General features: G+C 40.6%; 1 protein-coding gene across 2 annotated transcripts in view; it reads right to left on the bottom strand.

Moving 5' to 3' along the window:
* Positions 1-21,119, bottom strand: part of mdga2a (MAM domain containing glycosylphosphatidylinositol anchor 2a) — a 230,199-nt gene extending 209,080 nt beyond the window's left edge. For both annotated transcript variants that reach the window (XM_036542144.1, XM_036542145.1), the window contains exon 1: positions 20,920-21,119. In XM_036542144.1, coding sequence (XP_036398037.1) covers positions 20,920-20,992 — 73 coding nt within the window. In that variant the 5' untranslated portion in view covers positions 20,993-21,119. The remainder of the gene's footprint in view (positions 1-20,919) is intronic.
* Between the last annotated feature and the right edge of the window lie 6,004 nt (positions 21,120-27,123).

The raw sequence follows: 27,123 nt of genomic DNA, 5'->3' as shown, positions 1-27,123 counted from the left end.
GAATGAATTGAAAAGTGTACTATCCAAGTAGTAACAGAAGATGCTTGTTGTTGTAATGATGGCAGTAGCACACACACAAGTAGTAGCCCTAACTGGTTAACATTAGCTAACATTATTGCGATTAGGCCACTGTAATCTGACACAAAATATTGGTCTGTCCCTTAGCATAATGACTGAAACGTCAACTGCCTCAATAAAAATCTTCTTATACGTGCAGCACGATTAACTGAAAATCGATGCGTTGCATAATCTATAAGGCATGTGAGAGGGCCGTATGTCACTGCACCCAAAACGACTCCAAATAAGCCACAAACTAAGTACAATCATGAACTCCACTGCGCTGTGCGGGAGTGCTTTTCTTTAACACAAAAAGTTCGCATCGTGATGACGTAAGTGTGCTCGGGCCCGGAACGTTAAGCGCAGTGTGAGCACAGGCCAGTGGGGGAGTGGGGAGGGGGGACAATTGTGCTCGGGCACGGTACAAGGGAACCGGGCCTAGTGTGAGTACGCCCTTAAGGTTTAAACTGGCTGAATCCACACATATACATCTTTTACACCTTCTTGTAAGAAAAAAGTCTTGTAGACTCTCTTGTAAGACAGTATACAAGACATCCATGAGGGAATGGTGCTCATGTAAACACATCTCTCACACATAAGGGTCCTAAATTCATGTGAGCCTTAGGGTCAGCCTGCTCTGTTTAAGTCAGATGGTATTTCTCGAAAGTGGAAGACTCCATAAGCAACATGGCTTCCAACCTCATGGAGTTAAATGACACACAGTGGTTCCAGCTGAATTGTGAATGACATCCTCTGGTATTTTCATGAGCTGGACTCTTTCACAGAGGCTCAGAGGCTTCTCCTTGGGTTTAAGAGTGCCTGTACATTTAAGGCAAGACCTCTGCTGTAAGTAAATGCTGGGGCCTGGAAGCCAGTGTTATAAGACCACCAGGGAGTCATGGAGTGAAGCTTTGTTTTCATCATTAAATAAGCCCATTGCTTTACACTGCAGTTTTCCCCCTGTAAGTCATTCCTGTGACACTGAAGCCGTTTTCACATATGACCACAAGGTCCAGAGAATCAGGTCCGCAACTTGGCCAGAATTGCCCTTTCACACATGTAGCACACAACAGGAGATCGTCTGTGACAGACACGTTCTCACCTACAGGAAATACTCCAGTTTGGTTTAGGTGAGGGGCAGCGCCTGGGTAGGCAGGACATGACGCAAAAAGTACACTGCAGAAATCGCAGTGGCTGTATTCGAAACCGCCTACTGCATACTGTGTACTGCGTACTACACAAGTATATACTGTATACTGCATGCTATTTTTCAGTGTAGTACCCAGTATGCGACCATTAATAATTACATTTGTGGTATGTTACATTGTCCCTTGAAATCATTGCGAGTTTAGAAACGTCCAGATTTCCTTGTGGTATTTTCCAGTTAGACACCACTTGCATTTTCACGAGTAAAAGGTGTTGATGAGTTCACGAAAAGAATTCGCGAGTTGAAGTGTTTTCTTTTTAATATCTTACCTTTCGGTGGTACGGGCACATAATGTGGCACGGAGGAGGACAAGGCGAACATAGCTATTGTACTTTTGGGTAGCCTATAGAAAATCACGCATAGCCATCCAAGTGGTGCTACTGGTACACATAATTTATTATTAATTACACATTTATTATAACAGGAAGGTAAGTTTTTGTTGTTCGCTATGTAATGTTAGGTCACCAGTTCACTTATCTCACTATACCTATCACTATTACTTAGCTACAGCTTAGCTAGCTACTAACCAGATAATAAACTACTAACCAACGTTATTGATCATCGTAAGAGACAAGTTTTGGCAGTATAACCATAGCTAACTATCTCTTTAACGATCATTGGACTCAAAATAGCATGTATTTGGACATATCTGCAATGTCAACTAAACAGTGGAAAGCAATATACAGGCACACAGAAAAGACTACGAGGCAGTTGTTTGTATTCTTCTGGTTTCGCGCCAGTCGCATGACAGAAACGTAATCAACACGCCCACTCGCTTGCAGTGGATTCTCCGGAAACGTTGCCTGCTGTATTCACACATGGGCTCACTCCGACATGAGGCGGACTTTTTACTAGGGAGCTGGCAGAACGAAGTCCGTCACATGTCCGGTCTGACTGATTCGGACATTTGCATTCTCACATACAGCTCCTCCGGCTAAGGGCCGGATAAATTCCGGCGTCCAGTGCATGTGTGAAAGGGGCTTGAGTAATTACATCCGAAGGTCATATACACGGGTCACAAAATTAAAAACAGTAAGGAGGCACAGGGGACTATCCACAGTTAGGGACTGAGGACATCTAGGATGCTGGAAATGATGTCCTCCTGTGGAGATATTGTCCTCTCTTTTCATGGTGGCTTTATTCCTTGAAATAATGTAACATTTTTTTACTTGAGAATTTGAGCAAGAAATACAACATGTAATATACACATGATTATTACTTGTAGTAGTAGTAGCTGTAGCAGTAGTAGTAGTAATCATCATCTTCACCATCATTATTTTTCGTTATCACCATCATCATTTTAAAATAGTTGCAGACTTTGTCTAAAACACAGTTAAATGATTTTTAAAAAGTCTGCACACATCTGTGTTTATTATGTATATTTGGTGTATATTTCATCATGTACTAATATCTCTGCTGATATCAAGTCTGCCTCTCAAATGACAGCTTCCATAAACACACAGAGAATGTAACTTTCTATTGAATGTCAGACTGGGAGTTTTCTGTGGGGTTTGTGATGTATCCTACACACATTCTCTGGCCCCACCACCCCAGGAGCCCTGTAACAAATAAGGCCCTCTGCACGTTACAAAGCTGTGATGATACAGGGCTGACACACAAGCCTCTCTTTCTCCTGGCCGCGGCCATTAATCTGCCACATAACCTGACCTTGGCAGGGCCCCGTCACCTTGATTGCTCTGGCTGAGGAGATGCACGACCACTGCCACAGAGGCCATAAAAATGGCCTTCATTTTAGAGCATCAGAGCCACAATAACATCTCCAAGAGGCTGGGGAATAACTCAATCGCAGAGGCGATTGACTTGCCCAACATATGTCTGACAGAGGCAAGCATGGGCCAGTGGTGTGTGCCCACCATCTGTTTCCCTGAGAGCAAATAAACCACCAAATATCACTTTTCAGTGGTCGCACCTCTATGTTATTCTACCTCACACTTCCAGAGGGCGCATCTGGTTTCATGTAAATTTGGGAACTAATCACTCATTTTAATTGTGCATTGGCAAAGCTGTTTTGAAAAAAAAATTCACCTTCCATGTGACTGGAATTTATCAGCAGCCCTGAGTGAGTGAGCCATCCAGATTGTGAGTAATTAATTCGGTAATTGAAAAGACACACCACAAAAAGGTCACCAGAGGTCTTGGACAGCAAAGCACAAGTAAGAGCACAGAAGAAGGGAGACAACAATTACCTTTGTCCTCATCCCTTAGCACACCAGCCCCTCTCTGAGTAAGACGTTAAAAAAGTATAATGTGATTGAAAGTTAGTGGATGGCATCTGATGCAGAGATGAACCATGTAGATCCGCTGACCTTTGAGTCAAAACAGGCTTTGGGCCTTCCTGTAGCCTTTGATGGATCTTGCCAGACAAATGACCTGGTTTCATACGGCTGGGGAGAGATAACATTCCAGGGGATAATCCCACAGTGATGGCCCAGGAACGCGAACCTGGACACATAAATCTGAACTGTGCACTGAACTGCAAAATGAAGCACGTCCACACTGCTGCTTCTAATCCGCAGCTTGGCTTCCCTTGGGGGGAAGGGGGTAGCCGTGTAATGGCTTCATCAACAGCATCCTCATTAACACTCATTTCACCCAATCTACAGCTAATGGCCTAATAAAAGCGGGAGTGGCAACTTGTGTTAGCAGTAAAACACAAAAGAGAATCCCACACTAGTATTCCTTTAGCATCCTCTGAGCTCTCAAGTGAGCAAAGTTAGGTGAAAATTTTGGTGGATGTTTGGTGGATGAGATTACAGATGTGTTTTTAACATATTTTGACTTTTTCATAGAGATAGCCAAACCACAGCCACTTCGATTGAATTTTGTTTGCACACCTTGTCATTTTTTCCCGCTTGAACAGAATAAATTTGCAATGAGCAAAAGGGGAGAAGCCCACAGCCAAATCTGAATTATGTGTTGTTTTCCTAAACATACACAAGATCTCTATCAAAAAAGAGACTCTAATCTCAACGTGACTTCCTGGTTGAATAAAGGTTAAATAAATAAGCACTGTATAGATTCAGTGTATGTAACTTTTTTTCGTAAAAAAATGAGGACACTGCATTTCCAGTGAGGGACTAAAAGACAGAAAAGAAAGTGAAATCCAAGAAAGCTAGGGTAGCAGCACACCCTGCTAAGGTGTGCATTTCTGCATTTGGTGCATTTCTTATATTCACATATTCTAGTGTTTGGATTTGGTACCCAAAAGGACAGGAAAATGCATCACAGTGCTCTTCCATCAGTCAGTGCAAGAACGGTGAAACGCATTCAGATCATGTAACAGATGTCATACGAATTAGCTGGTCAAAGACGTGTGAACAATAATCAATTAAAATCTCAATTCATTAAATACATTCATTTTTCTGCAATTGCCAATTTAGGTTGATGCAGCTATTAGCTTGACAGACATTGGTGAGTGTCACAAATGCATTCAATAGTCAACATTTGAATGCTGAAGCCTCCATCAACTTCCTGTGAGAGCATTACTCAACAAGAAGTCCACAAGCAATGGGGAAAAGCAAATTCTTTTTAAGGGCAGTACTCCCCCATTTAATATATCACACCACTTGTTCATAAAAAGATGGTATACTGCACTCCGTTTTGATCTGACCCAGACGTTTTCATCTTTAGAGAACTGGGGAGAGATGTGTTTTTATGACCTCTCTTTGTTATATATAATTGAAGCCATCCATTTTAAATGGAAAAAGGCCTGGTTGCATGAGCTGTATGCAGGCTGAGAATGAAAAATATTCAGAATCAGACATAGGGTACATTGTGAGTTTTACTGCCGGCAGGTCCCTGGCGCAACAACAATGGCCGCCAAGTCTCATAAACCACACTCAGCCACAATCAACCTGCTTAATCAGTCTAGGTAGAGCAGAGGATCCTCTTCCTCCTTAATGCTTCATCGAAATGTCTGAACCTGTTAGATCAAGAAGGCACCACAAGAAAGCTCTGCCCGTGAGGCAACGTGCGGAATTCAAAGCTTGTTATTTTTGTGGCAACATCACTCAGAATGCCAAATTCTGCTCAATCCATTCAGTGCGTGACTTCTGAGCAGTGTTCGTTAAGAGAAAGTCTCTACGGAGTGAGCTTGATGTGAGACACCCACAGTTAACGTGGCTGGCCCCAAGCAAAAATGCTTTGAATCCCTCTTTTGGCTGTGGAAGCCACAACGGAGAAGAAGGGCAATTTTCTTACTGCTTGAACTGCTTGTTCTGTCTGGAATGCTCTTTCTGCTGCTCTGTTGCACAGCTGTATACCTTAAAAAGTACTGAAATTTGCAACCCGAGGTATAAATTGAGAAGAGGATTTTTTCCAAAACAGGAAAGGTTAGATAGCTAAGCGTATTTTATCCTCATCTAACTTAAAAATGATCATGAGGAAGTAATTTTATGCTATGTTTTATATGCTCGGTACTATTCAAGAATGACACAAACAGTAAGAGGTCAGACACAGGCCAACATCCAAAAAATAAAGACTGGAGTGTGAGCCAATTCACAGCCAAACAAATATGTGGATTTGCAGGAAGAAAAAAAACAACTAAAATACAACCACAGACAGCAATAATATACAGGATGTATATACATGTAAATACAGCTCAGAATCCATGCTAATCCTCATATTTCTGCAACAAGAGCAAGGAGTAAGCTTTCAGTTCATACTCACACACTCAATGTGTCACCTCAGTGGGAACCATAAATTAAATACTCTTAAAAAATAAAACCATGTTCCGACTATATATATATGCGATTTCCCACAGGCTCAAATCCTGTATTGGGTGTTGATGTTGTAAGTATGTTTCTTCAGTGTTTCTTCAGTAAGTATCTAACAGTAAAAACTATAATAAACTTTAAGTCATTTGGTCTTAGTAAAGGTGTCTGTAAAGCAAGTAAATATTTTAATGTATACAAGACCCTCATATTTGAGTCCAGTACTGGTCTTTTTGATCTCTAATTCCCCCAGTGGTAGTTACTACAGTAGCCACTCTCTTCCATTTATAAGGTTCTGCTTTCAGTCTTGCATGAGTGGCAGTATTCTAATAGAACGAACCTTCTTTCTTTGCAGAATTATTACTACTGAATGGAACAAATGCTGCACTTTCTGCAACAGACTCTAAATACTATTATACACAAATAGTTCATGATCTTCATAGAAGTCATGTTTGAGGGCACCTCACCCCATAAAATTCTGTGCAGATTCACTTGTCTTTACAGCATCTGGATGACTCATATCATTCAATATACCCACCATAACAGCCAATCCACAACCAACAGAAATACGCCAATCTGTTCACAACTTTGCATTGCATTATCCCCTCAAAAATGACCACAGCTTTGTGAAACTTAACTGACTGGCCATGGGGTAATAAAAGATGTGCAGTTCTTTTGTGCTGATTTAAAGTGAACTACATGTTACTGTTTCCCAATGTGGATTGCTAAATTCTTCTCAAGACTGTGGTTTGCTTACAAAGTAAATTATAAATAACAAGAAAAGAATGAAATATCCTTTAACAGCCCTTGGTGTTAGAAATGGCATGGTTGGTTTTAGATAGCCTGTATGGCTGACTTCAAAGCCTTTTTAATATGTAAGACTGTGTTTAATTTGTAGGAACTGGCATTGGTTTGGACACATACTATATTTGACATATATAGTATATTATAGTATATATATCCTGGGCAAAAAAAAAAAAAAACATTAAGCTTTTAATGGTCTTAATAACAAATAACATTTCAGGAAATTGGCAAGAATTAAACAAGTAGATAAAGTAACTAAGTATGGGATAGCTTTCCCCCTGTAATTTCTTTAAATGTTGAAGCCTTGGGGGTTTTTACAGAGGGAAGAGTCAATATTGTTCCACTAAGTGTTGATGGCTTCAAACAGTTGATGAGTAGTTGGAAAACATTTCCCGGCTAGTTTGTGTTTAATGTGAGACCAACTATTCTCTGTAGGGTTGAAATCTGGATTCTGGCCAGGCCAAAACATGAGCCTGACGGACTTGTTCTCAAGCCACTTCTTGGTGGTCTTTGCAGTGTGGGCAGGAGCATTGTCTTGTTGAAAAATAATGTCTGATTGTTCCTCTTTAGAAAACATTGTTCCTCTTTTTTCCTGTCTTTGAGAACTGTAAATTTCAGCAGGTGGTCATCCCTGCATGACATGACTTTGGCCTTCAACAACATCACCTGTTGTTTCAAAGCATTGACTTATTCTCTTAATAGCTGATAGAGAAATAGGTATTTTTCTCTGCCTTGAGGGTCTTGTAAATTTCAGAATAATTACACTTGGCCTGATGAAGACCAGCTATGCGATTTCTGACAGCAACCCCTGCATGATATTTTGCTTTTTTTGGAGCAGATTTTCCTTGGGATTCACAACATTGCATATTGTAGATCTCTCTATCACTCCTGGCTCCACTTATGAGCTCATTATCAGGCCTTTGATGGGCTGCGTTAGGTGTGGCAGATCACCAAATAATGACTTATCTTTTCAGAATAAAAACATCCCAGAAGATATTTTTAGAAAATTTTGTACATCCAGACATGTGTTAGTTTGAATTTTATATCAAACATTGTAATCATTATTATTATTTTTACCTTGTGTACAAGAACACTATATAAGTGAATTTCCCTGTTTCCAGCTTTCTCCCAAAATATTCACTGCAGCAAAAGTTAACGAGCAAATGGTGGCACAGAAGGTCTCAGGAGTGTATTTGTATAATTCTTGCTAATTTCCTGACCAATGATTTGTTATTAAGACCATTAAAAGGTTAATGTTTTGCGATTTTGGGCTTGGCCCATTTTTGCCCAGGAGTGTACATATATGTGGCAACTGGACAAATTGATTAAAAAAACAACATTCAGTACATTTTACATGGGACTGCTCTGTGACACCCAGAAATTTCCTAGGGCAAAATATCTGTGGTTCACACATAAAGGTAAACTGGAGCAGACCCCATTTATAGTTCTCTATTAAGGGATATTGATTGGGTAATGGCTGCAATGCACATTGGAAACATTGTTTCCTCAGACACAATCCAATCAGCCTTTGGAGACAGTGTGCTTTCTCTCATGGTCATTTGCTTGTACGACACCTTTAATGTGACCATTAACACTGGACATTAATACCACACGACAGAGGCTGCACCCAGGCAGACAGCAAGGTTATTTATGAGGCAAATCCCCCGCTCATAAAACCACATAAAGGCAGGAAACTGAAGTAGCTATAACCTTCAGAGTAAACCTGGCAGTAATGCTGAGAACATCCACAAACCAGCCATCACAATTGCTGTGATTCACAATACTCGAGCAGAAGCTGAACCCATATCATTGTGCATTTGCAGAGACCCTTTGGGGCAGGATTTCCCTGTTCTTTGTCTGAGGATTTTCTGCGCAACCTTACAGGTCACCATAATGACTACAGCACACAACACCGTACAACTTCCTGCTCCATGTTATTAAAAGATTAAACATTAAATAATCCCATTTATTATCACAAAGCAATTTATTTCACATTGCTACTGTTCTCTGGAGACTTTCCTCCCACAGTCATACTGGCAAGGCATACGATTATACGTACAACCTAATGAGCATGTCGGGGACAAATCCACTCATTTGAATCATTAATGTCAAGTGAATCTCAACATGACCCTGTGAAATGTTCTGTTTTATTTTATAGGCTTTTTAATAACAATAAAGCATTTTTGTGGAACTCCAGCTGGCATATTTTAGTTTTTCCCCCCGTTTTCTCTCCAATTTGGAATGGCCAATTCCCCGAATTCTGGAATGTCCAATTTGTCATCATCGATGTTCGATCCATTGCACAACCCCCACTGTCAATCCGGGAGAGTGTGAACAAGCATGTGCCCTCCTTCAAGACACATGATGTCAGCCACTGATTCTTTTCGCACTGTGGTCCACAAGCTAAGCTAGCACAGAGATGAGTCAGAGGAAGACATTTCGCATGCAGCTTTGGCATGTTGACCACGGGTGCCCGATCGACCAGCAGGGGTCGCTGTTGCTAACGGGACCGAAGCCCCTGCAGACATACCCACCCCTATCCACGCCGGAACAAAGCCAATGTATTCCACCTATGGGCTCCGGGTCGCTGTCGGCTAGTGACACGGTCGGGTTCGAGCCCAGGGCGTAGCACTCAGTCTACACTCAGAATGACTGCTTTTACCGACTGAGCCACTTGGGAGCCCCTATTTTAGTTTGTTTTATCCATATTAATTTGTTTTATTGAATGGATTGGGGTTTTACAGAGCTCCCCTGGTGACATTGGTGGGAAAAATATTATTGCGTGGCCACAAGTTAGTAATGCGTGACCACAAGTTTAGTAAAGCGGGGCCACAAGATCGCTAACTCGAGTTAGTAAGGCGTGGGAATGAGATAATTAAGTCCGTTCTTAAAAGCACATCTCAAGACCTTTCTAATTCAATGATCACTTCTCCTGCACTGCCACTGCATAGCTCTACCCTTTTTTTCCCCTTGACTACCATGTAAAGCGACCTTGGGTATTGAGAAAGGCGCTATATAAATGTAACATTATTATTATTATTATTATTATTATTATTATTATTACTAAGGCATGGGAACGTGATAACTAAATTGTGGCCACGTCTTAATAATGCATGGCCACAAGATACACAATCTGTTCTTTACTGACAACTAGTGATGTGTCGGTTGCAAACAAGTTGGCTCTATGAGCCAGCTCCTTTACGTGAACGATGGGAGCCAGCTCCTGTCTGAGAGCCATTTGTAGCAACATCAGTCCCTTCAAAAAGAATCTTCTCCAAAACAGGGCAGATAATAACAGAGAGAAGAAACCGGATCAGCTCCTCTGATGAGGCACTTAGCTAAAGACAATCTTACAATGTTTCACTGTTAAAACGGTTTGATGCTGCCGTTTTGCACATTGTAATTTATGTTTTATTTGTTATATGGCACACCGTGTTCCGTTTTGAGTGTGATTTGTTTGGAATGGTTTGTGTTTTGGATAGTTTATTATTTATTTTACTATTTTATTTGATATGGACATCACAGTAGCATTAGAATTGTAACATACATTTATGTACAAGGACCAGATGCACTGTGTTTAGTGTTTGTAGCGAAACACTAATTTACAACATTCAATATTGGCGCATAAATAAAACTTTCAATACACATGTGTGATAGCGTTTGATGTTTTTACATTAATGTTTTTATACCAAACATAATGTAAAATAGGCCTAATGGTATTCTGAAAATTATAAGGTTTAGTATAATTACATTGAATAATTTAAGTGATATACATGCACACATACCAATCATAGGTCAAAACATTGCTAAATTTGGCTGAATTATAAAAGCCAGTAGTAGCACTAAATGAAGAGCCGTTTGGGACCCGAAAGAGCCGGGTCTTATTGCTGAGCCGAGCCAAATGATCTGGCTCACTAAAAAGAGCCGGAATTCCCATCACTACCAACAATACGAGGCGAGCTTCGTAGGTCTATTATTACGCAGGACGCATGCGCGTTACTAACTCGTGGCCACGCAGGCACGCAATAATATTTTTCGCACCAATGTCACCAGGTGGGCTCCGAACTTTTACTAATAATAACACTGTGCTTAACTGCAAGAGATTGCAGGATATCATTATAATTCATCCCAAGATTAAAATAAAATGAAATTATATCAAATTTATCCATGCTTCATGCGTGATAATAGCCCTACGGAGTTCGCCCGGTGTTGCCAGTAAACAACAGATTCCATATCAGATGTGGCCACAATTTAGTTATCACGTTCCCATGCCTTATTAACTCGAGGCCACGACTTAATTATCTCATTCCCACACCTTACTAGCTCGTGGCCATGAGTTATTGATCTTGTGGCCACGCTTTACGAGTCATATTGTTTTTGAGTAATATTGTTTTCCGACACTAAGAAAAAAACTTTTTTCTTTGCCAAAATAATTTTTTATCATTACTATCACTCATACCAAGAGATCCAACTCCCTAAATGCCAAAACAAATCACTGGACAGAAAGCACACCACAGAAGCACTTCCATTGTGGCTCTCTGTCCAAATCGGTTTTCTACACATAGCCAGTATCCTGACACTCAGGCTTAAAATTTACAGCCCCATAAAACAGCTCCACTAATGCACCTTGGCTTTACCTGTTGGCCTGCAGATCTCACCTATCAGTTATTTTTCCACTATGTGGTCAATATTGTACCTGTGCTGTGGGGAGGCTATTCTGCATAATGCAAGTAATCACTGAAACTGATAATTATATTTTTTGAGACGGTACGCCTTCAGCTCAGGCAGTAAGCCAGGCTTTCTGAATTCCCGTCTTCAGCTCAGTCTTCTGGAGAACACCATAATGTTCACACTTCCCTGGTCTCTCACGCAGCTCAGATTCAGCCTATAAGCTGTAAACAGTGGCACAGTGGATGTCTCGCATTAGGCCTCTGGGCTTTGATGGTCGAAGGGACTCAAGGACTAGAGTGAGAATGCAGAGGGGACACTCAGGGGTGTCAGACACAACTGTCATATGGGAAAGGAGCCAGACTGTCACATGCAGCTGCCTCCTTCGCCTTGTTCTTTCTTTGTAGCAACTCCATGCCCAGGCTGGTGCCTTTTGAGAGCTCTTACAACAATGGGCCTTGAAAATAGGTTTGACTCCTCTAAAGAGGAGTCGCAAAGGAGACAAACCAGCCAACATGCAGAAAGGCCAGATGACTGAAGGTGCTGTGATTCCCAAAATAACACCCTGCATTTGATTAAGTACCACTTTAAAATACTTTGGCTATTGCATAATTAGGCATGTGTTAACATTTTGGGTATTGTTCACTTCCTGCCAAAACTGTTGCTGGAATTAATGAAAAATGTTAAAAGGGGAATGACTAATAGTAACACTTGCTAAAAAATGGTGGTCGAAGTTAAGTGCATGGTTAGATTGCAGATGGATTGAATGTTGGCCTCAATTTAGCTACCTAAAAACAGGCTCTTTCCTAATTTTTAGGACAGCAAAACATTTTCTGCAGTCCCAAAAATTGCAAGGGATATCGGTATAATCTATGTCCTCCCGCACCACTGAGATGATCACCTAATCCACAGCCCATTGCTCATGTTGAGGATGAATGCCAAGCTCACAGCTATTTGTCCAGTCTGCCATGAGGAAATATCTATCTCTATTTATTCTTCAGCTGGTGAACTCTGCAGGCCAACATAGAAGGACACAAAACACCGATGGGTGAAAAAGGGGACACACCCTGCCTTGGCTGTCAGTTATTACCTCTCTCATGTTGTTATATATATTATTCATTCACAACACCTTATCCAGGGGTACATGGGTAATAAAAACTCCAATGTCACAGGATTGTTTACACACTTTCCCTCCTCTTTCCCACACATTCCAGCACATGTACGATTAAACTAATAGAATTTCCCTTTGCACAAATATTAACTTCCAAAGCAATTCTGAGATGTTTTACGGAGGCTGTTTCATCTGTACACCGCAGAACTGCACAATGCCCTCAGGTACCTCTGAGGGAACGTTCAACAATCTGTGAATGGTGCAGGAAAGGATTAAAGCTGAAGCATCTCTTCACTGAGGGAAAAGTGCTTTCCCCAGTCAGCTCTCAAAGAGATAATGCAGAAAAATAATGTGTTGACCAAATGCTTAGAGGCTTGCAGTGCACTAAATTCAATATTAAATTGAATAGTCTAATCATAAATTACCCACCTGCAGCTCGCCACAGGATTCCTCTTGAATTAACAGCAATGATCATCTGACAAGTAAAAATCCTTCATGTGTACAAAGGTAGCAAATTGCTATTTAAGGTCATAGTTTTAAATTATGCAATTTATGGCAATACAGAAGACAAACTAAAATTACACGGCAAGAAAGGATTTTAATGCAAAGCCACTGTAAGTTAAAGTTATTGGAAAGATGCAGGCACACATCACCTCATTGAAGATAAGATGATGCAACCCTGCTATGCCTATCCCTTGTTTGCTATTTCAATGAGTGCATGGGAGGTGATAAAGTTACACAGTTATGAAAAGACAGGCATCATAAACATGCCACCAACTGCTAATATTCTGGTGTAGTTTGAAAAAGCTCATGGAAGCGTTTCGTCTAACTTGAAAAGATTTCTACCTTTACCTGTGTTAGGAGACAGTTCTGTGGAACGGCACAGCGTTTGATCCGGAGACAAGCGATGTGTATTAGAATACAAAGCGATGCCACTACATCCGATCGGAGCCAAAAGGCGCCTCTTGACAATAACAGTCTGCGGAACATGGGGTTCCCCATGACCATATATGGACCTCACTTCCGAAGTTTGAACCCTACAGAGTCAATTAGGTAACGAGGTTCAGGAGAGACCCAATTAGAGAGGGAGCTGTTTAGCAATGCACAGCTCCACAAAACCAATCAAAAACAGCACCCCCTCTGGTCATTGTAACTCATATGTAAATGTACCTACTGTAACTGTATAAAAAAGACATAAATCCTATACCTGTCGAACTTCTGCTCCATGCTGTTGTTCCCACGGTCTGCTGTGCAGATAAACCTTCCTGACTTTGCTACGAACATCGGATCTGCTACTTTAGAATAAAACTCGTTTTGGTATTTGGGACATTCACAAACAAATTTGGCACTGTCCCAAATACCAAAACAAGTTTTATGGTCATGGGGACCCCCTGTTCCGCAGACTGTTATTATCAAGAGGCGCCTTTTGGCTCTGGTCGGATGTAGCGGCATCGCTTTGTATTCTAATACACATCACTTGTCTCCGGCGTTTGTATTCTAATACACATCGCTTGTCTCCGGATCAAACACCGTGCCGTTCCACAGAACTGTCTCCTAACACCTGTTATGAATCACTTCCCCACTATACCCTTAGACTTGTTTCTCTTGTAGAAGATACTAATTAGCACATCCATTCTTGGGCCCCTGATATAGCATTACATCATTTATTCAATTTCCCTTGTCCAAGCCTATATACATAGTTCAGGTCTAGTACCATGTACAAGGGTAAAGCACTTGAGACCTCTAACAGTCCACAAGTGGGACTTTAACCTGGTTACAAGTTCAGCTCCCCATATACCACACCAGTAACTGAATACAAAGTGAAGAAAAAATGTATTCAGTTTTTAGTGCTGTGCACTCAGTTCTTATGATACATTTGATCATATGTAGATATAGGTAAAAGTACATTTCACTTCAACCAATAGTTCAAATGAATCATCAAATATCCTGGATTCTGCTCAGTAACTAAATGAGAGAGAATCTGAATGTTGAAACATCTTGGAGAAAGCTGAAATTATGCACTGCTCCTCTGAATTTAATAATGTCTGCTGCATGACATGTTCAGCATGTGACTGTTAAGCTTTGAGGCTTCTGAAGGCTTCACTGTCAGCACAATACCTCAACCCTGCTCTTGCTTGTCAGTGCTACTTAAACATTACTTGCCACAGAGATAAGTAGGCTTCCTGAGTTGCTCCAGGACTATAATGGCTATGATTCAGGGCTTCCTGCATTTCTGTGTCATGCAGGTGTTGTGGCTGTCAGACTGATCACTGTTGCGGTGGGCCTAGCCTCCCCAACAAGTATAAAGTTGTGGCAGTGAATAATTCTCAGTGAGGTCATGACTTGATATAGATTTGTCAAGATATAAAAAGATATATTTTACAGATATAACCCATTTTCTACTGTGTGTGTGTGTGTCCAAAAGCCCCAAATGCCTGTTTGAAAAGTCTAGTGGAGTAAATTTTGTGACAATACCCTGGGCATTTTTAAATGACCACTACAGCAAGCTCACTACAACAGTATAATGTTAGCCAAGACCTTTAGTCCACTGGTCATGTGCTTCCACCTTAGAGATGTGACGCCAATATGCATTTGGAAATGATCTGATAATGTACTTTCAAATTACTGAAGTGATCAGTGGGAACACAAGAGAGGCAGCATTATAAAAAAACTCCCTTCACCATGTGGGGGACAAAGTGATCCCTGGTCGTTGGGTATCATATTTGTCAAAGTGACACAAAGGTCGCTTTGTAACCATAGCACTATGCGCCAGCCAGATAAAACCTCTACTTTTCCACAGGCAAATCATTCCCCAGCAATATTCTCTAGCCACGCGAGGCTCTACTGCTGCCCCACCAGCTGTCAGATCTGTAGATGATGCATAACTCACCAACAAGACATCAGGATAATGCCGGTGACTGCACCAGGCTACACAAAAGCCCCTCATCTGGAGGAGCAACTTCAGCACCAGCTACATCCCAGCAACAGTCTTATACCACACAGCCTGCCATGAATCAATAGTCCCATCAATTAACAGCCTCATTCACACAAACAGGTAAGAAATATTATTCATGATCCCAGATGCTGACAATGGGGCTTTGAGTGAAGACGTTATATTGACAGAATTCCTTAAAAGTCTCAGTACTGTAGCATGGGTGGCAGTGTGGTGTAGCTGTTAAGGAGTTCTGTTAAATTCATTCCAGGGTGGGGCACTGCTGTTGTACCCCTAAGCAAAGCACTTAACCAGAGCTCCTTCAGTAAAATTGAGTTTTATAAATGGATAAAATGTAAGATGTGTAAATTGCCCTACATAAGGGTGTCCATTAAGCAAATAAAAACATGTAATGAACAAACTGACTCTATGATCAGAATGCAGGGCTCACATGATGATAATACACTGTTTATATTTTATCTCCTCACACCCATATCAAGGCCACCTACTTCATGTACATTCATAGGTGGGTCAAGTCTCCAAGCAAGCCTGGTGAACAGAGGTTGCAGTTATTCCACAAGCTATTAGACACAGCACACCTGACCATTTTATTGGGTCCATTAACTTACTGTTTGCTAAAACTTGGAACTCAGTGTTCTGATCTATAAGGAACTACAACTTGCACAGACAGCAAAGGACAAACTGAGCCAATGGCATGTGCTTAGTGTAATCCTCCTGGAAAGCTGAGAGGAAAAAGACCAGAGTGAATCTTCAACTTCAGGTGAAACTAAATGAATTCTCTTGTCTGTGCTTAAGTTATATCTGACCAAGGATCAAGAGTTCCTCCCGAGTGGCTTACAGAATAGTAAGCAGATGGGTGAGCTAGGAGGCTGATTTTAATATGGTTCACCCTGGTAGGGAATGAAAGGGCCTCGCATGGTCCAGGGGAGCTGATGAGTGTAGAGGATGTACTGAGAGCAAAGATTGGAGTTTTCATTGGCAGATTGCAGGTTAGAAGCATTTTTGTATAACAGGAATATCATTTCTATAGTTATCTGTACCTGGTCAAAACAATTGCCAAAATGCTTAAAATAATAACACATTAACAATAGGGATTGGACGGACACTAAAAAAGAATTTTACTAGTAGATGTACTATGCCTCAAGATAATGTAGGACAATGGTACAGGTGCAAATGAAGGAAAGCTTCCATTTTTTAACGTCTATGTAGCCTTAAAATGATGTCGACTCACCCTTCAAAAGGTTATACATGCTGTTTTCAAACAAGGCTTGTAGCATATTATATTTCCATTTTCCATATATGCTTTTCTGTGCCACGCACTGTCATTTTCATGTGTCTTGCAAGGTCTGCATATAGCGACAGAGTTGGTAACAAACGCTGTTAGGAATGTCAGAAAGCCTGTTCAAAGCTAATTGGAAGGAAAGGGCTCTTGTGTTGGCCTTAGCCAGGCCTCTGTTTATAGTACAGCCTTTTGGGTCCTAGAGTAGTGTCACACAGTGCTTTCCACAACCTTGAGGAAGCACATGACTTACCTGGCCAGTGAAGATGAACATTCCTTTTGTTATTTACAAAATGAAATGGAGATAAAACAGGGTCTTTTTGACATTGATTGAAGTACTGAATTCATGCCTTATAGGGCATCTATATCAAAGGGTGATTTTAATACTCAGTGCTATGTTTTTCCTTCTAATACCTCCCACCTATACTAATTTTGCCTTGCTACATGATTGCTCAAACTGGTTTGACTTCTGTTGCATCATCTGCCGATACTCAAGTAGAAATCCATCAGCAGTTATAGACACCTTCCCTCGCAGACAAAAAAAAATGAACAGATGCCAGCTGATAACATAAACTCCAGTAACAGAAGGGATGCATTTGGCTTTTAATTTTCGTTCTGCACTGCTTACCCTCCCTACTACACATTCTTACTTCAGTAAAACCATTTCCTCAGAATAGCCCCATCAAGGCCCAATGGCTTACCAACAAAGAACAAGATCATAAAGATTCAATATGGTTGTATTTTCCCAGGTGTTCAAAGAGGGAAACATAGGTCTTTTTCTATTCAGTTCATATTAACTCAGAATATGTACCACTTTGAAAGTGAAACATTATTGACCTAAAATGAATCTCCTTGCAATGCTCATTAAATCTCTTCCATTGCACTTTATATTTCTCAGTCTTGATCTTAAAAGAAACACGAAGCCTAAAAAATTAGAACAAGGCATGCTGATCAAAGATATATGATAAGCAAACTAGTTTTCCACCCAGCTGAATGAGAGTGGTCACACTTACACTTCATGTACGCTTTCATGTTACAAATATCCAAGGCAGCTTCAAAGCAAGAATATTGTGATTAATGATAATGATAAGTTTGGGTGTTCACAACAATTTCTCTTTTTTCCATATGTAAAAGGAAGTTGGGAGTTAAATGTTGTATTGTGCTGTTCATTCTCCAATACAGTATTATTCATCAACTCAGATCATCTTCATAAAGCCATATCCATCCAGTAGCTGAAGATCCATCTTCAGGCCAAATTCATCTTCAAGCCATATTCATAAAGCTACCCCAGTGTATTTTTTTGACACACTCAACTTTCATGCAAGACTATTTGTTGATGAAATTTTGCATATCTGTTTAAACAGCGGAGTATTTACAGGGATAAATGGGATTGGAACCAGTGATGTCTATAAATCCAGTTCCCAACCACTTCTTTAATCTATTTAATAATACATATACTGTTTATTCCACCAGACAAAGAAAATCAGTGAGGTCTAATGAGCAATACCTGTACCTGATTCATTATTTTCATGCAATAATAAAAATGGTGCTTCAGTTTTCATCTACCTTTCAGTTAAAAGGAAAGGTGAACATGTGGGACTAACGTACTGAAAAATACAGTGATAATTTAACATCCTAGGTGACATCAGTGCTGAGTGCAGCGTTGCCCTTGAGCTAAAGCATTTCACCATGCCTGCTTTAGCAAGCATTCAGCCATATACATACATGGGTCACCAAACATCTACAATTCTACCCACTTTTAAGTGCTCACAGACATAGATTGTCTGCTGAGCAAAGACAGTGATAATCAATGACTCCCCTGGCTTGGAGCAGCATGCTGCTCCTGGACACTCAAACATTCCAAGAGGAACTGACCAGCTGACTTTAAGATAATGCTAAAGAAAGGCCCATCCCAAACTTGTATCAATTCTGACAGAGATTTAAGCCAGACCTCTTCATGAAAACACCAAATGTGGCCTGTATTGTGATTACGATTTCATGTTGTATGTTATCATGTAGTTACTAACATTTACAATGTAGAAAAAACGTGCAAATAACATATTGCATATTGTTGTTATTGTATTCCAAAATGCGTCCTAAGCCTCGCTAAGTTCTTTAAAATAGCTTACAAGTGATTACAAATACAAAACCCATGCAGTATGTAATGGTGTTTCCGATATGCCTAGAAGAATTTACATATCTGAGATAGCGACGGGAAAAACTTTTTGATTTGTTTTGAACATTTTGATTTCTTTTGTGAAGTTTAGAAATCAAGACTTCTGCAAAGTGGCAATACAGCCAAATATCAATCGAAGGTCCAGTCTAAGATCTGCAGACCAGTGCTCATAGGCAAACAGGCGTGGGCAAGTGCAACGGGAGAAGCAAGGATACATATATAACCACTTTGTTTTACATTTTCGCGTACCTGAGCATTGAATAAATCCTAATGATTTGTCTCTGCATCTCCTTCTCCCTCAAATTCTTAAACAGCATCCTCGTTTTAAAAAAAATCAAGCAGCGGAAATTAGAGTATTCTATAGATAACATTCTAGAGCGTAGCACCATCGCATTCATCAAGTGAAAGCGGTGACCACCAAAGCGTTTGCGTCATTGAGCTTGCGATTATTTCACACGGCTTGATATGACTTCATTCCTTCACAGGCAGCTAGGAGTGTGCTGTTCACAAGTGTGCCAAATCAGCTGGACATCGGCAGTCTGAGAGAATGTCAGATGCTACTGACCAATGCAGTTATTTGTCAAAGCATCACGTTGTCGTTCGCACTTTCCCGCTTTACTCCTGGTGCTATCCATTCGACCGGTTGCGATGGACTTTATCCAACCTCAACTTACAGTTGCAATTCAACACTGTTTAATTTATTATTATTATTATGATATTCATGTCCATAGATGACGTTTATGTCTACAACTGATATTTAATTCCAGCCTCCCAAAAAGAAATAAACCGATTCATCCAAATGGTCTGCGTTATCGGCGCATCACTGTGCAACCGGTTGCACTTGAGCGTGAAGCTTCAACAGCCCGAGGGGAAGATTTCAGATGACATCTATTTTTCTAATTTACATCGATTATTTGGGATAGGACTTGTAGGCGTTTCATTCACAAAGTCGACATTATCCTATTCTGACCATGCTCAACGTTGCTGTTGTCATATGAACAGGATTACAGAGTTCAGATACAATTTTCCATGCGATCATTTGAATCTTCCACTTAGAAATGTGGATTTGGCATAAAATAGCACCGCATACCATCTGAGCGGTCCCTAAGAAAAAATGAAAACCGAATATAGATTTATTAACAGAGTACCACAAAAGTATTTTTCTAGGCATTTGACTTGCGTGAACATTAAATTCCGCCTTCTTTACGGTTCAAGCAACCTTAAATCAGAAACTATTTTTTCCATCTACAACCGTTCTGTAGCCAACATGATTGTAATCGGTAAAATTTGTGAAAAGATGCATACAAAGAGTTAACCCAACTGTCTTGAGATGGCTATTTTTCATTGTCCTCGACACTGGGACACAAGATCCCCTAATAAATGACATGACCTCGCCGAAGGAGCGAGAATTCAACACCGATGTATTGGTAGCTAGTAGTAGCAATATCAACGAACATCCGTTTTGATTACTTAGAAACCGGTAAATTTCTGTGGTGAAAGATTGGTTTGGCGTTTGCAAACGAATGGATACTGTTGAGATAAAACGATATTTAACCATATCAGTGATCAGAAAGTGCGGTATAATATGTGTAGTAGCCTACTCATAAGAAGCTTTTCCTGTGTCCTAAAACAGGGAGCAATGTGTTGTACATGACTCATATGAAATGCTGCGCTGCTGAGAATATTATGTATTCACAGGTAATACGCTCAATACATGTCACCTGTGATTTATGGAAAGCCGGTTTCTAGTAAATACTGCGCTGACACACATAAACCCCTTATTACGATGACATCCGGTAAAATATGGAGATCGTCTCCATATTTTAAGAGGAAATTAGTGTTATTCTGGGCGCGAATTTCCTCCTTTTTTCACAAGGTCATGATCGTATTCATTAAAATGCGACTCAAATTTTCTGTGCATATCCACTTACCATACACTCCTTGGCAATAAATGCCTTCCAGAAACACAGTGAGTAGCCACAAGAGACCGAAAACTAAATCCATCTTTACGTGAATGTCAACATATCCAGCACGATGGTGACGAGTCCTTCCTGAGGCAAGAGACTGCAAGACAGAACTCGTATCGTGGGTAAAATCACACCGTGCCCCCGATGACAAATCAAGGTCCTGAATACAGTGTGAAAAATAAAAAATATTGATTTAAATTTTTAAAAGGAGGATCACCAAATGTTTTTTCATTTTTGTTGCTGTCATTTGTAACGAATGTTTTAACGGAGATTTGATGAACTGATCTGGAAAGCAGGTATACACACAAGCAACGGATTCACAGTGATGGGGGAAAAGAATATTCTACGGCTAAGAAACCGATGAGAAATTGAGTGGGCTGCGCGATACAGCGCGGAGACAAAAACCAGGATCTCTTCGGGTCTGACACGTTAAAAGTAGCAGAGGATGGTCCCCGGAGAATAATTATACAAATACGTTTGATTGCAGTCCTGCAATATCCACTGGCGTGCCTCTTCACCAATTCTAGAAGCTCCCATTGCTATAGCGAGACAAAACACATCCTACAAGCCGTAGTCCGTCTGAAGATCCGAGGGAACCGTAAAATAATGCAAGTTGTTTCCTCTCGTTTTTTTTTCGAATATTCACGGCGACCCGATGGGTGCGAAAGGCGAGGGAGTTCCACGATTCTGAAGCGGAAGGATGCGCTCACAGACACACCACAGCTGCATCCAGGGACCCCAGACGAGTCATCTCCGGCGGATGAGGACGGGTCTAGTAACGGAGGCAATGCACCTGTTTTCTTGTTAGCTCCCCCCAACTGCCTCGTCGAGAAAGAAAGAAACTAGGAGGTGAATTTTGTGGATGTATGTGTGTGTTGTTTCCTCCCCCTCCCCCCCCCATACACACAGAATGTTTTAGAGGATGGATTGGTTGAGGGATGATCAGTCACGTTGCGCAATACGTGCTGTGCTGGAGCGCGGAGCCGCAGCCAGCCAACGACGTCAAGGAGTGCGTGAGTCCTCAGATCTCATCTGTATGGGAAGCAACGAGCAGCGTCAAGCGGATCTTGTGAAAAATTTTACTGTTGGACGGAGAGAGGTGGAAATAAGGAAAGGATAGTTTAATAAGACAACAGCAAAGTGCTTACAAATCACCAAGCTTGTGAAAATTATACTTCGCCGAACTAAAGCCCTCTGTCATTCTACCATAGCTATTCCGCTTTTGCGATTAATTGTTACATACAGCTTTCATGGAAACCACTGAGTTGTTAACCATTGCTAAACAAAACTCCGTCTCGGCTGTATGTCTCCGATTTACATGTACCAAGCCCCCCCCCCAAAATGTAGGGATTATGTTCCTTGTCAACAGTTATCATCATCGTCATCATTATCATTATCATTATCATAGTAGTCGTCGTCTTCATGCCATGTCATTTAATTTGACTGAAAATGATAATTATGATTGTGATGACGCTAGTGATACTAATTTTGATGCTGGTGATTATACATACGTACCTAAAGCATGTACATACATAATAACAGCGTCTGCTAAATGAATATAATGTAACATAGAAGAGGAGGTGGGGGACACTAGCAATGGGCCTACTAGCTTCACAGTTCACAGTGCAAGACATGAGCAATCACACCTTTCACTCAAAATTCATTTTTCACGATGTTCGGTGTGGTGATAAGTGCCAAACTGAAAATCATTGCAAATGTTTTTGAAATAGTGGTTGTTGTTATACAGTATTTTACTAAGGAGCATGACAGCAATCATTGAGTGGTTTTCTTCACATTACCAGTAGTGTATTCAAGTGTTGGTCTTGCCCAAAGCATTATTAGAGCACCTTCAGGGGAAAAAAAACATTTAAAAAAAGTTCCGCAGGTCTCCAACTGGGAAAGAAATGGAGCAAAATGATGCTGGAACCAGAGCTGAATTTCCTGCTGATGGCACGAAGAGGAAGAAATATGCTACATGTGTAGCATAGCAATACCACGCAGTTGTTCTCAAACGGACAATCTTAAAATTTCCCGGGCAGTCTCTCCACACACACGTTCATTATAGCTTAACATCGTTAAAGTGATAAGTCTAAGACCTATATTTGCTAAATGGTTACCTCATTTTGATTTAACTATGCCTCTGTGACTCGTGCACTGTAATAAATTGTAAAGATACGCTAAAACCCGATTTGCTACTCATAAGGGTGTCTCTGACACACCAGGTTTGCACATTAAAGGAACAAATACGCTCTTTCAGCGGAAACAAAGACAAAATGAGATACATGCACGTGGATTTATGTAATTTTGAGTTTTGATACTTCTTCACCGAACTGACTGTTCCCTCACGGAATAAAGCTTACGCCTTCCAACGAAAATGCGTTATGCATTTTCAGCAGAAAAGTTCTCGTTCTCGTTCAGTGCGTCAATGCGCTTCCGAATTTCCAGGTGGGTTTGCCCCTTTTGCGATATGCAAATTAATTCTGGAGGTGGATATTTGAAAACAACACAATCATGCCGAGTTTATTTCCCAGAGTAAATAAACCCCAGAGGCGCCGCTCTGTTCTTCATCATCACAGAGAAACAATTAAGTTCCAGGGTCTTTCGCACCACAGTCAGTACATAATAAATATGCCTCTCACTTATTGCAAGGCAAATGTGTCGATATCGGAGCCGATGTAGAGCCTGTAAGAGTTGTGTTGCGGGGTGCCCTCTACTGTCAGATAAAAATAATAACAGGTAATTTACGTCAGTGGGGATGAAAACACCGACATGAAGAAATGAGGCACTTGTATAGGACAGAGGACAGAGACTGTAGACAAAATTTAGGTAGCGTACCACTGCTTTTTCGTTTGTCTGGCAATCCGCAGTGTAGGAGAGTGTTTCTGTATAATCACCCCATCGCTAGTCTTTTATCAACACTTTTATGAACACACAAGACATTTTGCTGTCTAGCAGACAGCAAAATGTCTCTTGTTGACATACATCCCTGTTAAACCGCAGGAGCACAAGGGCCATGTGTTTGATTTACAAAGCCCTAATGATTGAGGTGGACTGTATCTTGTCAAAATGATGAATGCATGGCGCTGCACACCAGCTTATGCATTCCCAGATTCTAATAATTGGCCTCACCACGCAAATGAAACAGATCTCTTTTGTCACTCGGGCATGGAAAGGATTCAATTTTATGCCTTTTTTCTTGACAATGTACAGGTATATCAGAGCTGACAGTGGGACAGTGATCTATTACTATAATAGGGAGGGAATTGTTCATTCCATTGTGGAAGAGATAGAATTGTGTGCCTCTTTTCCATTGCATGTTATTTTCTATATGAACAGATCAAGAATTTCAAGAAGGACAATTTGATCTGTCCCTGGCCTTTTCCTTTTAGTGATTTCTTTTTTCTGTCTGTATACATTGCAGTAAGACTTCAAACCATGCTTGGTGAAAAATTCATAATCACATGATAAGGACATGATAAGACTGCACTGAGTTCACAGTGAAAAGCAGAAAATGTCAACATCTGACCAACTTTTCAGACAGAAATATGATCACAAATGATGTTCCACAATGCTGCATGTTTTGCATAATTTTCCTGAAATCATTACAGTAGAAATATAGGCAGTTTTAGGCAATGCATTCCTTCACAGTACAAATCTATCAATCTATCTGTCTATCTATCTATCTACCTGTGTGTGTGCGTGCATGTGCGTGTCTTTGTGTATGTCTGTGAGCCTGTGTGTGTTTTTATGTGTATATATAAAGCTCTATTGCTTCCCATTTTCCATTCCTTTAGTAGACCAAAATCCAATATGCACTTCACCAATCAGCTGCTGTGCTTTCTTATCTACTTGGTGTTGCAGTATTAATTTAGTCATTGAGATGCCAGCTCTGGCGCAGTACCATACAATATCGTTACCATATCGAGTTGGAAATGTATCACAGGGGGAAAAGATGTGACATTCCGCCTGTGGCACATTGTTGATCGTTTCCACTTAGAGGCATCACATTGGTCCACTCTTCTCTCCTGGTGTGATGTCATCTTCAAACCCTATAATTTCCGAGTTGTCCACCCAGCCCATATCCTTTCCACATTTCTTTTGATGTCCACACTCCAGGGTCTTGAGGGAGCTGAATGTCAGAAAGCAGTCCTGTGAATATTCCTGAGGTGGGAAAACAAAGCCACACACCAGCACAGAATCTTATGCAGTACACGCCCAGTGTAAACCGTTTGCTAATATCCAGAGCTGCAGCAGAATGTGATTATCGTCAAAGGGTCTATGGAATGCATCACAAAATAAACAAGAGGAGAGGCACAGATTTCACTGCTTATGAATGTGAATGTTTAAAAACAAATTGTAATTTTTAACATGGGTGTGGGTCATAAAGTGTAACTGCACTTCAAATTATGCATGAATGTACAATTTAAACGTGAACATATATCATATTTTCATAATACTACCACATACACCAGTGATGCACCAATTTTTACCCACGGTGACTGGTAAATTGAATTGCATTGAACACATTGAATGCTACTTTATGCTGAGCTCACAGTGTCACACAGTTACCAATGTGGAACAAAATTTCATGGCACATTTATGTTTACTTTATCCCAAAACACGTTTTCTCCTAATTCTAACCCCAACCCTCAACTTACAATTCATGAATACTTTAATATTATCTGCTTACCTATCATTAAAGCAGATGCTGTTATTCTCAAAAACGATAAAATTTAAAAATGAAAGTTAAAAAGAGAGAGAGAGAGAGAAATGTGTTCCAAAATTCCAAGCCTTCATCTTCTATGTATGTAGAGAAACTGTGCTCACTTTGTTTTTTTTTTTTTTTTTAAATAATAGCAGCACGTCATTTGTATTTTAAATGGTTTAAGTGCAAGAATGAATGTGTGTGTAAATGCGTCCTCTGAGGATAATCAGTGCTCAATACCTTCCATTACCACACTTGGCAATTGCAGATCAATTCAATCGACTTCATTTCTAACTGGATAATTCTCTGTCTGTGTGAGGAATGTGTGCTTGTGTGTGTGTGTGTGAGACAGAGAGAAAAAGGCAGAGAAAAGCTGAAGATGAAGTCACACCTGATTTAAAATGAGGTGTATGGCAGCTGCAGTAAGCAGCTGAATAGTTGTGGAGGGTGGATAGTTGGTTTTGCTGGTTTAGTTGGTTGACCCTGGCAGTGCTCTGGTTCCTTGATCATGCTGGAGTTTTTAAAGTGAATTATTTGTAATTTTTATATTTTTTGGCATTTCCATGGGCAATGTATTGGCCAGCACTGTCATGTGTGGCTCTGCACTATTCATTTCTCCTGATTCTACAGCTTATCTCTATTTTTGTATCCACATTAAATAGCAATTTAGACACTATAGTTATATAATCACTGTCATCTGAGAGAAATGATAACGGAGCAGAGACAGGGATCATTTACTTGAAAGAGGCTCACAAAGCCCTACACTGATTGGTTCTGGTAACGCAAACAAACAAAATGCATCTGCAGTGATTACAGCCCATACCATTAGCTGATACCTCAAAGTGACTGGAGCTACTTCTCTCCTCCTTCACTACTTCCTCAACAGTCCCTCAAATCAAAGACACCAGCCGTAACTTCAAAGGGCACTAGCTCTACTAAGGCATGGCAATGAGCTCGCAACTCCTATTCTGTGATCAAACTGGCTACTAGCACCTTACACCTTCCATTTACTAACCCTGGTGAAACAGTGAGTGTACACTAAAGGCCATCATGAACATGCTTGTAACCTCTTGTTCTGTTGTGATTAGGAGTGCTTCATTTTAGTGTCTTGAACTGTCTCAATTTTGTTAACAAGAACAATGTTTCCCTCCTAGGACCAATTGAGTGTTTTAGTGTGCTCTGTTGAAGTGTGTGTGTGTTTCATAATACACCCTGGTGTGGTGGTCTTGAGTCAGCAGCTTTGAGGTGTGCAGGTATGTTGTGTGAGTTTTGCCCTGCAAGAGTTTCTTTTTCTTTAAAAGCATTCACTTTCACGCTCGAGGTTACGCGCTACTTTGGCAAGCTGCTCTAAAAATTGTTTTATATCAGCAGAGATGGATTGGGGCCCTTAGGGGACTGTGAACACTTTGCTTCTGTCTTGTCACCCTTTTCAGTGCTGTAATCTCTAAGCTGGAGAATCCACT

The sequence above is a fragment of the Megalops cyprinoides genome, chromosome 12 (genome assembly GCF_013368585.1).
Source record: "Megalops cyprinoides isolate fMegCyp1 chromosome 12, fMegCyp1.pri, whole genome shotgun sequence".
Lineage (NCBI taxonomy): Eukaryota > Metazoa > Chordata > Actinopteri > Elopiformes > Megalopidae > Megalops > Megalops cyprinoides.
Note: the sequence above shows the minus strand (reverse complement) of the source record. Positions and strands in the feature narration are given on the sequence as shown.